This window comes from Python bivittatus, unplaced genomic scaffold (genome assembly GCF_059951505.1).
Source record: "Python bivittatus isolate LINGU-HERP-01145 unplaced genomic scaffold, Pbiv_v1 ctg000330_np1212, whole genome shotgun sequence".
NCBI classification, from domain to species: domain Eukaryota; kingdom Metazoa; phylum Chordata; class Lepidosauria; order Squamata; family Pythonidae; genus Python; species Python bivittatus.
This window is the reverse complement of record NW_028277058.1, coordinates 45839668-45857754: the sequence shown is the minus strand read 5'-3', so window position 1 is coordinate 45857754 and position 18087 is coordinate 45839668. Positions and strand designations below refer to the sequence as shown.

General features: G+C 42.3%; 1 protein-coding gene across 1 annotated transcript in view; it reads right to left on the bottom strand.

Annotated features, from left to right (window-relative positions):
* The window catches only part of DGKI (diacylglycerol kinase iota), a 184540-nt gene that overhangs the window by 139887 nt on the left and 26566 nt on the right, over window positions 1–18087 (bottom strand). The window contains exons 3-4 of the mRNA XM_088141517.1: window positions 10512–10607; window positions 7565–7639 (exon numbers count right to left, since the gene is read on the bottom strand). Coding sequence (XP_087997643.1) covers window positions 7565–7639; window positions 10512–10607 — 171 coding nt within the window. The remainder of the gene's footprint in view (window positions 1–7564; window positions 7640–10511; window positions 10608–18087) is intronic.

The following is an 18087-nucleotide window of genomic DNA, read 5'->3' as shown; positions in this document are numbered from 1 at the left end:
CCTTTGAGAATAGCTTGGAGGGTCTATGGCTTGAAAAATGGCCTATGGGTAATATACATGGATCAATACCTACAGATGTGATGCAAAATACTTTGCTGTGAGCATTGCTATTCCCACAGAATCCTGGCAATGCAGGTAAAAATCCCAACATGGGGGCACCTGCATCACCTGTGTGGTATTACAGGTGGTCCTCAACTTACAACCATTCGTTCAGCGAACTTCTGAAGTTAGGAATGTGCTGAAAAAAAGTGACTTATGAACGGTGCCTGAAGTTACGGCTGTTGCAGCACCCCTGCGTCCACATGATCAAAATTTGGGTGCTTGGCAGCCCGCCCACACTTACGACCACAGGGGCATTTCAACTCCCCCCATTCACCTATCTCTCCCCATCTAGGCCCTTTTGCCCCCTGCCACTTTCCGCTCCACCACCTCAACTTCACCCTCTTCTTGCTTCCGCTGCTGATGAGGCACGCCCAACCTGGCTGCTGGGCTGGGCCAGGCTGGGCTTCAGCTGTGGGGGAAAAAAAAGCCAAAAGCAGCCCATGAGCAGCTGCATGTCAAAATGCCCCTTTGCGCCGCCATGCTCAGGGCCTGCTTTTGGCTTTTTTTTTTTTTTTGCAGCTGAAGCCCAGCCCAACCTGGCCCAGCAGCCAGGGTGGGCATGCCTCATCAACAGCAGAAGCAAGAAGACAGCGAAGGTCAGCTGGGGTGGTAAAGCGCAGGGCAGCAGGGGTCTCAGAGTGCAGGGTGGTGAGGGCAGCTGGAACTAGGCTGGGGCGGCTGTAGCTTCCCAGGGTGTGGCAAACAGCCCCAGAGCCATGTGATTTCTGGGGTTGCTTGCCACCCTGCAAGGCAGGGTGCAGGGCAGCCAGAAGGGCAGATATGTGGGGCGGGGGGGAGTTAGAGACAGTCCCTTACCTTACTTGAGGCTCAGGGCTAGGACAGACCAAGCCCAGAATGGCTTGGATTGGGGTGGGTACTCACTTGGTTAACAATGGCAACTGGAACTGCCGGGATTGCAGTCACTAAGCAATGCAGTCACATGACATCTCACTTTATGACTACATCGCTTAGTGATGGAAATTCCAGTCCCAGTTGTGGTTGTAAATCAATGACTACCTATATTAGATGTTACTGGGAGAGAGAAGAAAAGGAGAATGAGACAGCAGGCATGCAGTCTCTTGCTAGATGTCATTAAATTAAAAATAATAAAATACTTTTAGCTGAATCTTCAAAAGATCACAAAGCCAAGGACTGAGAAAAGATAATTAACCTCCTTCTGAGTTCTCTTCCCATTTGAGGATGAATATTTAAGACCTGATTCCATCTGTATGACATATTTTGTAATTTAGAAAGATATTGGTTGTTTATCTTATTTCCTTCTTCTTCTTTCTCCCAGAGAAGCCCACAGCAGTTTATAAGAGAAGGCGTGAAAAAAAAAATCAAATATAAAACCTGTAATCCTTAAAAACAAGGACTAAAAATAAACCAGATTCATTTAAAAAGAAAAGAAAAGCAAAACAGTTGGCAGCCTAAAAGATCCTCTGGTCCTGGAGTGATTTTTATCCTACAAAGGCTTGGATGAACAGGCATCTCAATTGTTGTCTAAAAGAAAATAGCTATCTATTATCTATTTATCCATCCATCCATCCATCCATCCATCCATCCATCCATCTCTTTATTCCCACCACAATTCTAGCATGAATACTTGCCATAATTCCCTTGAAGGCCAGTTCCATATGTGGAGAGCTGACACTGAGAATGTCCTGCTCCTGGCCACAATACTTTGAGGTCAGCCTATCTAAGGTTTAGGGGTCTACTACTAAGGCCAACAGCATAGACTGAGCTAGCACAGCATTTAATGACTGGCATTAGGCTGTCCCCCCTCAGTGCTCTACCTAACAGTAAGACCATTTGCAATGCACCATGTAGAGTGCATTAAACTAATTCAGATCAGAGCTTATTAAGCAAAGTGTTACTGGGACAATGCTACCTCCATCTACTGAGATTTATACCGGATGCACCAGCCAAAGTTAAACACAGCCTCTCCTTGTCAACGAGGTCACCTGTGTCTCTAGTGACACAATCAAACTGTTCCCAGATAACTAGGTAAGGATGATCCCTTGGTATCTCCCCAGACCCTGCCCACGCTCGGAGCCTAACCTAGAACGAATCCGAGCAATTTTGTCCTGCAGATGCTCCTAAAATTCCTCCGCATGGTGCTGCAAATGAATCACTGAATCCCCCTTACTAAGAAGGGATCTAGTGATCCCAAACAGGGCCGCTGGGCAGCATTCAGCGGATGCAATAAGGGTGGAGAAGTATTGATGCTTCACCGTTCTTATCGCCACAAGGTAGGCCTTAATAGCAGCTCTAACCTGTGTTCGGTCGGATTTGGTCTTTGTCTTCCTCCAGTGACGTTTTAGATGTTTCTTGACCCTCTTCAGAACCCTCAACAACTCTGTAAACCACGGGGAGTATCAGGGCCGATATGTCAGGCCTAGTCCAAGGAACTCCAAGAGACCATGTAAATTCAGTCCAGCAATGTTTATTAGCTACAACCTCTAGCAAGAATCTTCCCAGACTGAAACCCCAGCTCCCAAGTAATGCCAGCCACAACATTGCGAATTCCTCAGGGAGGTGCCAGTCTCATCCTCTTATCTTTCCCTCACGCCTCAGGAGATGAAAGAAAACATTTTTCTCCCTGAGTCTGGCTTTCATAATTCCATTCCATCACAGATGTGGCAAGACAGGTCACATAGACACGATCCTGTCCAAGGCCCTGGCCACCTCCCTGTTCCAGGCAGCAGCCAAGGACCACTGGACTGCTGGACCTAACGGGTCCATCAGGCGCTGGAGGTGGACCAATCACATGGGTCCTGCCTCCCTGCAGAGGGGGGTGGCATAGGAGAAACTCAGGGTCACCAGGACGTGATCTGACCATGACAGCGGGGAAAGCTGTAAATCTCCCCTCAGATCACTTAGCCATTGCTCCGACAAGAAAACCAAATCTGGCATGTGGCCACTGTCTCGGGTTGGGTCCTGCACAATTTGAAACAGGCCCATGGCTGCCATGGTGGCCATGGACTCCTGAGCCGCCTCCAAGGTCTGTCCCAGGGACGGCAGGTTGAAGTCCCCCAGAACCATAAGTCTGGGGAACTCCACTGCCAGCCCCAAGACGGCCTCGAGCAGCTCAGGCAGGGAGGTTGCCACACAGCAGGGAGACTGGTACAGTAGCAGCGCTCCCAACTGTTCACAGGAACCCAGCCTAAAAAACAGTGTCTCACAGCCTGAAACTTGTGGAGCAATGACCTTGAAGGCTACCAGAGATTCCCAGATGACAATAGCCACCCCTCCTCCCCTGCCCTGGCATCTCGGCTGGTGCCACACCATGAACCCAGCTGGGCACATTTCCAAGAGGGGCACCCCCTCTCAGGCCCCAGCCAGGTCTCAGTAATACATGCCAGGTCTGCCCCCTCAAGTCACATATGAGGGGGGCTTGTTTTTAACCGACCTGGCATTAAGCAGCAGGAGCTGAAGGCCAGGGTCCCTATGAATCTGCTGACCAGCGCCTGAGAATGATCAAGGAGTGTCAGGTTAAGCCCAAGAAACTCCATGAAACAGTTCTGGAACAGCTCAGTTACTTTATTAGCTCACACCTGCTAGACAGAATCTCACCAGACTAACTCCCCAAGCCAGCAGCTAAACACTACGAATTCCTTAGGGTGGTGCCAGTCTCATCTTCTTCGCTTTCCCATGCTCACGCTGTAGGCTGAGGAGATGCTTCTGTCCCCGATCCCTCTCTTTCCATTCCATCATAAGGAGGGCCGGAACATGCCACCAGTAACACACACAGGGGGCATCTTCCCCGAAGATGACCCACCCTCCAGCTACCGCAATATCGTCCTCTACCCATCATCACCTTAATAGTGTGGCCCCCCACATAGTCCTTGGAGGTTCTGGGCCCAGGTACCTTCAATCCTGGACCCCCAGAGTCCCTAATCTGTGGTAAAGTTCCCTCCACCCAATCAATCATCCTCATTCACAACCAGACACTCACAGGTGAGGGAAGGTCTCGCCTGCACATCAGCTCATGCTCTCGGCACCACTGGGGCCCACCCCCACCAAATCTTACACTCCCCTCACACTCTGCCCCCCTGCACGACCTCTCTCACTAGTCAGCAGGGTGAGCATCCCACTGACTCCCTCATACCTCCTGTCTCTCACCCAGGAGGTGAATCCTCATATCCTCAAACACTCCCAGACTCCCTCCTTGACTCTCACTCCCGGGAGGGTGTCCCAGACTCACACTGGAGGGACCCTACAGCTCTCCACTGACATTGGGTAGGGTAAGTGGGGGTGGCTAGGTTCTTAATCACGAGTTCACCACTCTTAAAATCAAGGGCTGTTGGCTTAGTGTACTGTCCGGCTGCTCCACTGCCCGGTTGTTCCTCCAAAGCTGAGCAATCTTCCTCCAAAGCTGGATTACAAGTCCACTACACGCTCGGCCCCTCCAACCCACTCCGCATCCTTGCACCAAACCACCAAGTCCCCAGGACTCCAGATGCCTCCAGGTCCCCACAGCAAATAGGGGCTCACTGGAGTTTGTCGCATCACTCCAGGGCTCACTAAGACTCGCTGTGTGGCTCCAGGGCTCCTTGGAATTCGCAGCACTGCTCCAGGGCTCCCTGGGCCTTGCTGTACCATGTCGGGGCTTACTGAGCCTACTGGACCTGGAGTTCGATGTGCCGCATAGGAGCCTGCTGGGCCTGGGGTTCGATATGCCACCTCGGGGCCTGCTGGGGTTTGCCACACTGTGCTGGGGCTCACTGGGGCCTACTGAGCTAGCTGGGCCTAAGGCTTGTTGTACCACGTCAGGCCCTGCTGGGCCTGGAGCTCGATATGCTACGTCGGGGCCCACTGAAGATCGTCGCACCATGCTGGGGCTCATCAGGGCTTGCTGCATGTACTGGGGCTCACCAAGACTCGCTGTGGCTCACTGCACCATGCTGGGGCCTGTTGGAATTCACAGAGCCAGTCCAGGGCTCGTTGCAACTCCGGGGCTCGTTGCAGCTCACTGTGTTCCGGAGCACATTGGAGCTCACTACGCTGCCCCACTCTGCTCCAGGGCTCACCACGCTGTCCCAGGGCTCACCGAGAGTTACCACCCATGCTGGGGTCCACCAGGGATCTCCACGCAACTCCAGGGTTCACTGGGGTTCACCGTGCCACACAGGAACTACACTGGAGCTCGCCCAAGCCTGCTGCTCACCCAAGCTCTCCATCACGCTCCCCCACTCTGCCATGCTCCACCATGCTCTACCATTCCGTCCCAGGGGTTGCACCCGAGTCAATACATTAAAGGGGGATAAAAGCCCCCCCCCCAAGGTCAACTCTGCACCCAACTACCTTAAGAGATGGTAAAATCCTGGGGGGAGAGGGGTTAAACCCACAAGTCTCAAGTCTCCCCTTAATGCAGCAGCAGGGACTTTTCTGAAGAAAAGAAAACCCACAGCCAGCCTACTATTAAAATCTCACTTAACTGTGTGGCAATAGCTGATCTAGAATCCTTTATGACTATATTCGTGAACAGTTCCTTCAGATACCTTCAGTAACAGATTTGTAGGGGGAGAATATTGTTATTTCTGCTAAAAATCAGCAAGAAAATTGAACCAACAGGGCCTTTTAGAACCTCCTGCTCTGTTAGAATGAAGTTTCTTTCATGCCTAGCAATTAAAAAAAAAGTTCATTTTGATGACACATACACACATCTGCAGTATAGACTATCATACACAATCAAGGCATTCCTTCATGCAACTGAGAAAATCAGCTATTGAAAATAAAAGCCCATGCCACAATGTATTTATTACTCATTCATATGCCACAAGTCTATTTGCTTTTGCTAATCAAAACAGAACCCAACATGGATCATTCATGATTTGTACAATTACCAGCACAATTGCTTTTTTGGTAAACAAAGACCCCATTCTATTTCCTCTTACCTGCTTTACATAGCTGTACAACATTTATATGAAATAGCAATTTATATTTTCTTTCAAATAAATTAAAAATCAGACTCTGCTTGCAGCATGATAAAAGGCCCTGATTTCTGGCACAAGCTTCATCGGCAAAAGGCTAGTTTGTGACATTATGCTCAACACGCTCTTGACTACACAAAAAATAATCCCCCCCCAAAAGTATAATTCTTTAAAATATCGCAGAACGTTGTTCTTCCTTACAATTTGGCTCCTCTCCTACAGCTGATTGTTACCGGAAGATACATCAGACTATCCCTTTCATATTTGCTGATGAATAGAGAATAACCATAGTGAAGAAATCTACCATTTGCCTTAGAGAACAAAATGCCATACATATTGTGTTGACACATCATTCCCTCTACATTGTAGGTTAATATCATTGCTTAAGTAGCTGAAACTAAGGCTGAGTGGATCAAGACTAAGAAAGGGGGAATGGATAGAACTGTGTGGTATATGTGGTCTGCTCAGCATCACGAGGTTGTCTGCCCACAGGCCAATGGAATACTGCATTGCCAATGTTAAAATAAGAGTTAATTAACTTCACATCCAGTTAGCTTCCATATGTGAAATGGAGGGGGTACTGACATCTTGCCCATTACTTTCAATACCGTGACCACATAAGAGGTGCAGGAGAACCTCCTCAGTTGCAGCAACCAAAAGAAAAAGACAATGTAATGGTATGTGGGAATGACCTTGGGAGACAAGAGGAAGGGCCACAGACTAGGCAATGGTCAGACAAACGGCAGCTGAGCCCGCAGAAGGAATGGGGGCGTGGCAAATGCCTCAGAAGGGGCCCTCCCTAGTTTCTTGGACTGTAAAGGTGAGGGGGAAGAGATGTTCTTACAGACTGGCAAGATTCTGTTAATGTAACCTTTCAATAAGGTTAGAGCTAGTACTTCTGGGTGTGCTTCTTGTCCCGACTGCCTCACGAGACTGACAGAAAAACAGAAGAGTTCCATAAAAACTGAATAGGGTGAGAGCTGTGTTAGTCTATTGGTGTCAAAAAATTAGGAGGAGTCTGGTAGCACCTTTTCCAACTAACAAATTTTATAAAAAGGCATAAGGTTTTGTGAGTTACTGCCCACTTCATCAGATGCATAGACTGGCTAGACTGATATAGGATTGGGTTTTTAATACATTATCATTGTGAATTGATAAGGTACTTGAAATCTGCAACTGCAGAAGCCACCTGTCTTCTCCTCCCTTTCTCCCCCCCCCCCACCCCATTTAAATCCTTTGTCAGCCTAGCCAATCTTTGCATCTGACGGAAGCGAGATGCAGTTCATGACTTTTAATAGAATGGGCTCGTCAGAAAAGGTGCTACCAGATTCCTTCTGTAAAACTGAATACATGTTATAGCCTTGGAGATTGCTGGAGAATGGGGGAGTGGAAACGGGGCGTATAGAATGGTTGCACTTTAACCTAAAAGTCCCACTTTAAATAAAGTATTATTTCAGTTTCTAAAAAATGATTTTGTTGAAATTTGTTCCTTGCCACATTTAAACCAGGAGGTGGCACCATCTTACCTTTTCCAGCTGCTCCATGCATGCGTTGTGGACCACAATCTTGCATGCTGCGCATTTTCTTCGAACAGCTGACTTCTGAAACATTAGCAAAAGAAAAACAAAGCAAAAGTAAGAGTCCATTTGTACAGGGATGTGCATGTATAATAAACATTCTCTATTCTTAATTGTTTTATATCCAAAATACATATGCAAAAATGCATAAGTGAATGAAGAAATGTTGACTTATTTTGTTTTTATTTTCCTTGCCAGACAAAAGAGCAAAGTTTTGCTATAATTTCTCTCTCTCCTCCAATTCTTCTCCACAGCAACAACCCTGTGAAGTTGGCTGGACTACATGATAGCATCTGGTCCAAAATCACTCAGTGAATTTCCATGGCTGGGTATGGATTCAACCTAGACTTCCTGGTTCTAATCCAACTACTACATTACATTGGCTTAAAGCTAGGAAAATGAAAATCTGTTAAAATAAATCCCATCCAGATCTGGTGAATACAGAGAAAAATCTGGCCCCAGTAGCTGTTCATCTCAGTTTGGAAGGTGAAGAGACACCAGGAAGATTTCACCTGCAGTCTCCAATTTACTAATCAAAACAGTGCACAACAATAGAGGCATTTCAGATCAAGGAAAACATCTTATCTCCCACCTCAAAGCAAGCACAATCACTACTATTTTGGTTGATGTATTTTCAGGAAGGAATATTTCAATGTTCCTTTGCTAAATGTGCTGCTTTTGCATGATGATTTGGGTATTTTTCCTAAAAAAAAACTAATCCAGAAGCATCCAGTGGAGACTGAGGACGGAATGTGAATTACAAATATGTAAATTTATTTGTTTGCAAGCAAGTATTAGCTGAGCAACTTCTCAGGGACATGTTGAGCCTAAATTCATTTCATCACGAATGAAAACAAAAACTAAAATATCCTGCCCCTGGCAAAGCCGCTCATGACTCATTAGCCATGAACAGCAGTTCAGTTTTTCAGAATGTTTCTCCACCTTCTTAAGAATAAGCTGAACAAATGCAGACTGCAAACTAGCTTTTGAAGCAGCCCCATTTCTGTCTCTGGCAAATGTATCTGTCATTAGAAACTGAGCAAGGGAGAAAAAGCTGTGCGCCTGTAGGAACTCTGCACTCACAATACTTTCCATGAACAGGCTGTCACATTTTATAACCCAAACGCATCGACAAACATTCTTATAAATGTTCAGTCTTATTGTCAAACACTGCACTACTCAACATGTTTTCTTCATTGTCTCACGTTCTCCATCTTTTCTACAGCTGGATTTCTACTGCTCATGGTTCTCATGGCAAATAAAGAGATGCATCAGAGCATTACATCAGAGTATTACAAATTCTATTAGCATTCTGCACTATGTTGCACATGGTAGATTTTCCCAAGCTAAAAGCTCGTCCTACGGTTGAGGATCCTTCACCTGCTTCAGCAGGGTATAATATATTCATCTTTGTTTCTAGTGTTAAAGAGGTTCTTTTCCTATTCATTTCAAGTAAGGGGGTTGGACAAATGTTGATGGCCATTTGGACCCCATAATATCAGTAGTAGCTACTGCAGGTGCAGAAGTAATCAAGGGACCTAGGAAAAAAGTCTCAATGGGATGGTAAATGTGTGAGTGAGGGCAGAAAGGGGGTTTGGTGGAAAAAATGTCTTTGGTATTGATGGAAAGAAGTCTTGGCATATTGCCAGACCTTTGATGCAAATTGACTGTGCTGGCACAAATGGAATCATGGGGGGGGGGGTGTTTTGTTTGTCTTATACATAAACCAAATTCTTGGACTAAAATGATCAATTGTGTAATAGTGAATTTGCATGCAGCGAGGGAAGCCTGTAGACATGAGTACAATCTACAACTCCTGCCTCTTCATCCTATATGCCTTCACTTGATTTTTTCAGTTAACTTCTTTCATGGGCCTAGTGCACATAAAATATATAGTCATGAAGGTGCTATTAACAGCTCTCTAGCAGTAAGGTACATACAGCAGCTTGTACCTTACTTTGCAAATAACAGTTTTGATACTTGATTTGGAGCGGTCCATTCCAAATCTGTTGCTAAGATTTGGAGGATTTCTATACTTCTGATCTCTAGCATCACCCAGCCATCACTATGGTAATATAAGGCCTCTCTGCACTAATGATATATCAAGATGACAGAATGACAGTATAAAGCCATCCTTGGACTACAATCTTATACAGGGAATCATGCCACATTCAAAAATTGGGTTTTACAGTTCATATCTTGACATACAGTTTACAGCACTGATTTAATGTATGGTTCACTATCAACAATCTTTCCTTAATAACTTGAACCATGTTAGCCAAACATTTTAGCTTAAAATTCAACATTATAAAATGTCTTACAATATCATAAGCTTCCAGTAATTGTGGTTTTTTGCTATTTTAGATTTGTTGTTTATCCACCCAGGTTTCATTACCTGTACTTGATTCTTCTACCTGTATCATTTCTTATATTCTTTTAAAAATATAAACAAATAAAATGGGGTGGAGGAATGACACTATAAATTGCTAGAGTGGAAATCCTCAGAGAATGCTCAGAAGGAAGACCATGGACTGTGGTGTGATCCTTCAGCAATTAGCATTCAACTGAACAGGCTCACAGGTCACCTGATCACAGTGTTCCCTATTAGAGGAGAAGCTTCATCAAGATTATTGTAATAGTTTCTAAATTATATATAAACCAATATAGGTGAAACTGATACAGAACTCTGTCTTTTGATCCCCTTTGCTGGCAGTCTCGAAGTGGTCATCATATTCCATGACATCTGATGGATCAATCAGGTTCCATAATTACCACCTCCATCTAAAGCACCCAGATGTACGGGTGCAATCCCATCATGTTCCAGTGGAGTGAGTTCACTGTGTGTACATACAGTCAAGTGATGCTACGACAGAAATTATGAAAGCAGGACACTCACAGAGAATTTGACTTGACAGCCTTCCTCTCCCAGGTAGCACAAATCCCCAGATACATTGGTCTCCAGCCAGAGATGTTCACCATTTATTGCATTTTCCTGGAAGGACAAATACATGCATAGATTACTTCTTAAACTGAAAGGTAGGATCACTTCTTGGGTCTTCTTGTTAATACTATACTTTCATAAATTAACTATTTAGCACATTTATATTGACAGATCTAATTAGCTATGTTATGTTAATACAGCATTAATAAGGTGACTCAAGATAAAAAACTGACACTGTCTATTAAAATGTGACCAAGTGAATTCTAATAGCATATTTATATGTCATTGAGGTTTTTTTAAAAATAAAATATGTTAATCCTTTCCATGCTTCCCTGAAGTAAGTCCCATTTAACACAGTGGCTCTTATTTCTAAGTAAACTTACATAAACCCATGCTATTTAAAAGACTTACACAAATGGAGAAAAACTAGTGAGCTCGCCTGTTTGCAGAAATTAGCTAAAAGTCTGAGGCCAGTTTTAGGAATTTCTGGTGTGTATTTTGTTGTGGTTTTATTGTGTGTGGTTTTTTTTAAGCCTGTATTTCAAAATGCAAGGTTACCCAATGCAGCTGACGGTTATGCAAATAATAGAAAAGTTGCATGTAAAACTCTGTTCAGTGCATGAGATCCATATCTGAATCTGAGCTTGCTGGAATAACAGATAATGGCAGGATTTACATCTCATTCTAAAGTTTATGCAGCTTCTTCATCCCAGCCATTAAGCAATTAAGCTTATTCCAAAGCTGATTACCAGGGCACCTAGTGTGACTAAATAAGAAAATGTCTGGGTTCAACACATTACACTCAGCCACAGTTAACTGTATAACTCCAACCAGTGTAATTTGTAAACTATGGTTTATCGTTAAACATCTTGGGTGAACTGAGACATTGTGATTTATTTAATAAACCATGGTTACACATGCTATGGCTTAGCAGATATGCAAACCCAGCCTTTGACTCATTGTAATTTCCTGCTTTCTTTATTCACACAGCCAAAGGAAAAATAAAACTGCTCATAAAACCTTGCTTTATCTAGCAGACATTTAGTGGTCCCAAGCATCTCATTGCCTCCATCCTTTGGGGCACATTCATGATGACATTATCAAAATGCAGGTACCTCAATCATTCCCACATTCATCTAAATGCATACTTTCTGCTCGTCCCAATTAATATCTCAAAGGCTCAGATAATCATTTGATTGCTTCAGATCCTCAGATTTGATTGATTGATTGATTGATTGGTTTTGTGCCATCAAGTCATCTTCAACTCCTAGCAATCACATAGATAGATTTTCTCCATGACGATCTATTCCTATCAGATGCTCAGAAGACACCCCATAATTGACTGCCATTATAATTGGCACAAAAGAATGTGAATGACATTTGCCTAATAGATTTTCATTGGTATATCAATTCCATGCTTTAGGAACTTGAAGCTTGCAATTCAGAATAAATTTAGGAGGAAAAAACAAAGTGGTTTTGACACAAGCTTTCACAAGCAAACCAAAAAAACAGATACAAATGTATGAAATGAGAAAACCATGTGTGTTTGTGCATGTGTGTATACACACACACATACATATACACACACAAACATAAATACACACATATACACAAATGCACACCCACACATACACACAAACATGAATGCACCATCAAATTCATGGATAGAAATTATCTGCCAATGCATTACATGTTGCATTCCTGAGAGATGTTTTGGAGATGCTTATAGTGAAAAGTAGTATCTGGAGATGACAGCTACGTACAGCAAGTCTAAATTTTCAAAATTTAGCAGATGTCTCCCTTTCTTGGGTAGTGAACTATGCCTGGGCAGAGAACTGGGGCCATAATGTGATGTCCATGGGCCCTCCCAGCACCTGACTTTTAAAAAATATTTTTTTTAAAAAAATGGAAGCTATCACAATGCAAAGTGAACTACCAACTCCATTTTTATTCCCCAAAAGACCTCTGAGCCCCACATGGATCCCATAAACGTTTTAGAAAATAAATATGGCACATGGCTGCAAGCTATAGGTATGTTTGACAGTGTACCCACCAGCCCAGAAGAAGGCAAAAATTAACTGAGACCCTGAGGTTTAAAAGGGAAGGCAAAGGACATTCTAGCCACATTGTCTTCTGATAAATGGGTGTTTTATCATTTTCCATTCTCACCACAGAAGCTACTGTATAATAAAGGTGCAAAATTCTCCTTGAAAGACATTTTCCAGGACCTCCCAGAGCAAGCTATCAAAATCTGTGTTTTGCTCATTGGCCCAGGAAGGATGGAGACCCTCCACTGGAAAATGGCCATGGTAAATTCCAGTTTAGTTGGCATTCAGCATACCCCCAGTCAATCCCTATATCCAGATTAATGGAAGTACACAGACCGTTCAGTACAACTAGCAAAAATATATAGCATGATCTTTATTTATTAAACATTAGCTGGATACACTGTACAGACCTGAAATTTTGGCTTCCATTTGAAAAAAAAAAGTCACAGATGATTTCTGTGGGATTTCTGACACCCAGCCAGATGGTGTCTGATAGCAAATTGCTTGCAGATCACCTTTAAACTCATTTTCAATATCCCTTATCGCTTAAACTGCTGAGTTATGAAATGCTTTCCTTTTACCAATGGCACTCATTAAAAAGAAACTCAGCCAAATGGCAAATTTATTATTAAGACTGCAAAAATAATTTAGCAGTAATAACCAAAGTCACTCCTTTTTAGTCCAATGAATTACACAATAGAAGTAAGAAGTCTGAGAAATATGAAAGCCTGCAACTGCTATGTAACTTTGATTGAAAAAAAAAATTACTTTTTTTAAAAAGTCATATCAATAAAACAGTTGGCTCACTACAACTCAGCTGTTTAAAGCAGAAAATACCAAAACAAACCTGTGTTTATCTTCTTCCTGTGGATTCATGTTCTATATGTCTACTCAGAAAACCTATGAGTTTAAATAAATAGATTTTCTTAGCTGCACAAGCTGGAAGGCGTACACTTTTTTCCTCCATAAATATTAAAATATGTCACATAAATGTAAAGGGAAGGTTGCAGTCTGTTTCAGAGTTTTATCACACAGTGGTAGCTTGACTTCACAATTCTCAGTAGAGCTGGGCCAGGATCAGTGGCTTGTGAAAGCTTGGCTCAAGGGAAAAGCATGCATGCTTCAAATCCTTCTCCAAACTGAAATCTGAGCTGGAGAAGCAGATTGAAAGGAAGAAAATGATGAAGTCTGTCATGCGCCCTAGTATGACAGTACATTTCTATGCCATCTTTCTTCCAGGAAGCTCAAAGAAGCACAAATAAAGGGCTCTTCTCACTTCATCTTCACAGCAATCAATTTGAGGAGATAACTTGGCTCAGAAACAGGGACTGGCCCCAGTGAGCTCCATCATCACATGAGGATTGAACTGGCATCTCTCCACTCCCAAACCAAATCATTGTATCATACAGGCTTATGGCTTGTGGTTTTTCCCTAATCCAACCATATCCATCCAAACCTATTTGGTTTTGTATTTATTACTAAATTTACACCTTGCCATTCTACGAAAGTGAGTAGTCAAGGTGGCTTATAACAATAAAACAAAATACAGTACATTATATAAACATGACAAGAAAATCGGTGTAATTTAATCATTGCACTGGATATAGGAATATGGGGAGGCTGCAGGGCAAGCAGGCAGGAGGAAGAAGAGAAGATGTTGGATTGTGCGAAGCATTCCAAACAGCTGCTAGTGCACTTCTCTTTGAAGCATTGAAGCAACCACCATTTTGCAATCACCTTCAATGGTGGCACCAGTAGAGGAGGTGTCTGGACACACACAAATAAAAAGGGGACAACTTTTGCAGTACAGTAGCTGCATGAGCCTCTTAAAGGTCTTTGCTGCTTTTTTTTTCTTCCCAGGATTGAGTTTATTTTCAATTAACTCTTGTCAGTCTGTATGCTGCTAAGCCAACCTTGAAACCAATCCAATTAGTACAAGCAGCCCTTTGAACATAAAAAGAAGAGAAAAATAATTCCTCCTCCTCCTCCAGGGCAGCCACAAATGTCCCCAAACTGTTGGAGATGTCCAAGTGCAGTGTTCTCCACATTGGCACCTCATTCCAGCCCTTGGCATCACCCACATGGTCTATACCATGGATAGAGAGACACTGCAAGTGGCTGCCCATTTGTGCCAGAGCCAAGGCCTCACTAGGGGACAAAACTCACTGAGAGTAAGGGTGCTTTGCTCATCATAACAGCTTGGCAAAGCGTAAGCTCTGACCACAGACCCCCTCAGTTTTTCCCTCTGGAACTTCTTAATGCCCCTCCTTCCTAATTAATTATATCATTTAAGCACCTCCTAAAGGTCAGTCTTTTCACCCTGGTCTTCCTTATGTGAAAAGGAAACAGAATTTCCCTTGAATGTATACATGTTATGTTATTAGAATATTCTTCTTATATGTTTACAATAAGGAAAGGTTGCATAGGAAAGATAGTAATGCTAGTTCCTGTCAGAATAAACAAGTGAATATATCATGGATCAAAATCTATGTAAAGGAAGACATATCTTATGTATAAAAAAACACATGTATAGAAAAGATAAAAAGCCCATTGTTTTAGCTCTAGACAAAGAGACGTCTGTTTAACTATAAATAAGGAAGTTTGCCATAACTTTAGCATAAGGAAACATCTGTTTTAGCAAAGGAAGGAAGGAAGGAAGGAAGGAAGGAAGGAAGGAAGGAAGGAAGGAAGGAAGGAAGGAAGGAAGGAAGGAAGGAAGGAAGGAAGGAAGGAAGGAAGGAAGGATTGTATAGGAAGAAGATGCTCATGCTGATAGATCAGAAAACTATTGTAATAAGCTAAAGCATTGCATTCCATTCCATTGATAATGATAGGCTAAATTCCTATAAAAAGGGAGACTGAAAGGTGTTCTTCATGGCCACCCATCCAAAGCTAATAATTTTGGATAGAATAAACATATTTCCTTTGACTCTCCATTGGCTGTCTGGTGGTTTCTATTAAATTCCTGGCTTGGGACACGAACAGAGAAAAGGAAGGGATCTCGTACTTCTGACAATATTAACTGCTTTAACACTGAAGACAAGCAATCAAGCAACTATTTGGTTGTAAAGCACTGTGAAATATTTTAGGGAAGCAATATATAATTATTCATAATGCCTAGAAAGCAATGCAAGGCGGCTGTAATACAATGAACAATAGATTTAAGAACCTGAGACCTTAAAAGTCTTCAAAAATCATAATAAAAAGGATCATTTCTGCATTAATCTCAGATTAGTATTGGACTTCTTGCTCATCTCAAAAGGCATAGTTTCCGTAAAATCTAGAGGGACAAGAAAAGATACGCATAATAGGGATATCTTCTGAAGAACCAAACAGCTTGCCAAGACTGAAGGATGCCATGCTGGCTGGGGAATGCTGGGAGTGGAAGTCAACACATCTTAAAGTTGATAAAGTTGAGAAACCCTGAATTAGAGAGTCGGCTTATCCATGGATGGGCTTATCCACAAATATGTACAGTAGTAAATTTATAGAGAGAAAGAAGGGAGCTATGATTGCATGTCTAACTCAGATATGACTCTGGGTAGTGTACAAAAAGGGAAGAACAAATAATAACCATTAAGTACAAAAGAAAACAACACATGCCATTAAGACCTACTAAGACCATATGTAGCCATCAGAACTGAAATATACTATAATTGTTCAAACTGGAAACTCTCCTGACCCAAAGGTCCTACAGCATCCTCTGCCTATTTCATATATCATAGAATCATAGGCTTGGAAGGGACCTTGGTGGTCTTCTAATCTAACCCCTGCCCAAGGCAAGAATCCTTTTACAAATGGCTGCCCAACTTTGCTTGAAAACTTCCAATGATGGATCCCCCCACAGTTCCAGAAGGCAAGCTTAACAGCTCTCATGCTCAGGAAATTCCTCCTTATTTCAAGTTTGGATCTCCCTCTGTAAAACATGTACTCCCTGATGTTCAACCTATCCTCAGGAGCTATGGAGAACAAATCCACACCCTCTTCTCTGTAACAGTCCTTCAAGTATTGGAAGACTTTTATCATGTCTTCCTTTAGCTTTCTCTTCTTTAGATTTAACATACCTAGTTCCTTTAACTGTTCTAGAGGTTAGTCTTCAAGCCTCTTATAGTCTTTGTCACTCTACCTTATATGCTTAGAGACAATGTCCACACAGGATTTGATTGTCCAAAAAAATATTTATTTCATGGGAATTAACTGCTCCCATTGCATAACTATGAACAATATACAGTGCATAATTCCACAGAATTTTTAAACTGTTCTAGGATAAATTCTAGATTAGTATAAACACTAATGGAGAAAGTATTATTAGTACCTATGAAAATACAGTTCAAAAAATTATACAAATTCTAGTTTCTAGTCAACTACTTTCTAGTCATAAGTGCAAGGACCAATTGTAAAGTTACTTTTTCAGCACCATCGTAACTTCAAATGCTCGCTAAACAGGGCAGTTGTTAAGCAAGGACTACCAGTATGGTTTAGTTCCATTAGCAATCTTTCACCAAAAAAAAAAAAAAAATTGCCATAGGAAATAAATCTAGAATATGTAGATGGAAGAAATAACATAAAATAACCTTTTATGAGAGGCAGACAAAAATATTTATGGTGAAAAAGCTATCCATTTTTAATTTTTTAAAGAAAAGTTTTAACCTAATATTTACAGTATATTTAAAAGAGTTGCTCTGTTTTCATATTCTGCCATGCCTTTTCTTAGTTATACCATTTCTTCATGTTCCCAGTCTAGATTCCCTAAAGATAAAGGTGGACTATTGTGGGAAGTCATTTCATTTTTTCTTCTTGTATAAGTCCCTCAATAAGCAATAGGGCTGAATTCCCATTGCCTGTATAAATTGTATCATTATTCCAAGAAGGAAAAACTAAAATGTTTCAAAAACACATTATACTGGTCCTCCAGAGACCAGGAGAGTTTTCAAGGCCACTGTAGGCACAATACAAGGTGGTCAGAGAATGCCTTACCCATTAGTGCTTCTCAAATATGATTTCTGGGAATTATCTGGAAGACATGCAATTGAAGATGGCAGCCCTAGATTGTGCATGTTGAAAGACATTGCTTCCTCATGTCCTGTCATCATGAAACTATGAATGGACAAGTGTAATCTTTCTACATACGTATGTCAATGTACCAAGCTGGATGAAAACATTTAAAAAAGCATTTTTGCTAATGTTTCTTAATTACAGGACTGCCTCCATCTAAATAAATCTGGCTAAAATCTATATTGGAGGCATATATTGCAAGAAACCATACAATTTATATTGATGTATCATTCCTAAGAGTCCAGATTTACCCAAAATAGGCTAGCATTCCCCACCCTGGTGTTCTCCAGATGTGTTGTGACTGCAGTTCCTGACATTTTGGGGCAATGCTGGCCATATTGAGTAGAAACTCTGGGAGCTGTAGTCCCAAAGTATATGAAGGGCACCTGACTGAGGAATATTGATCTAATCCAAGATTCAACATTCCA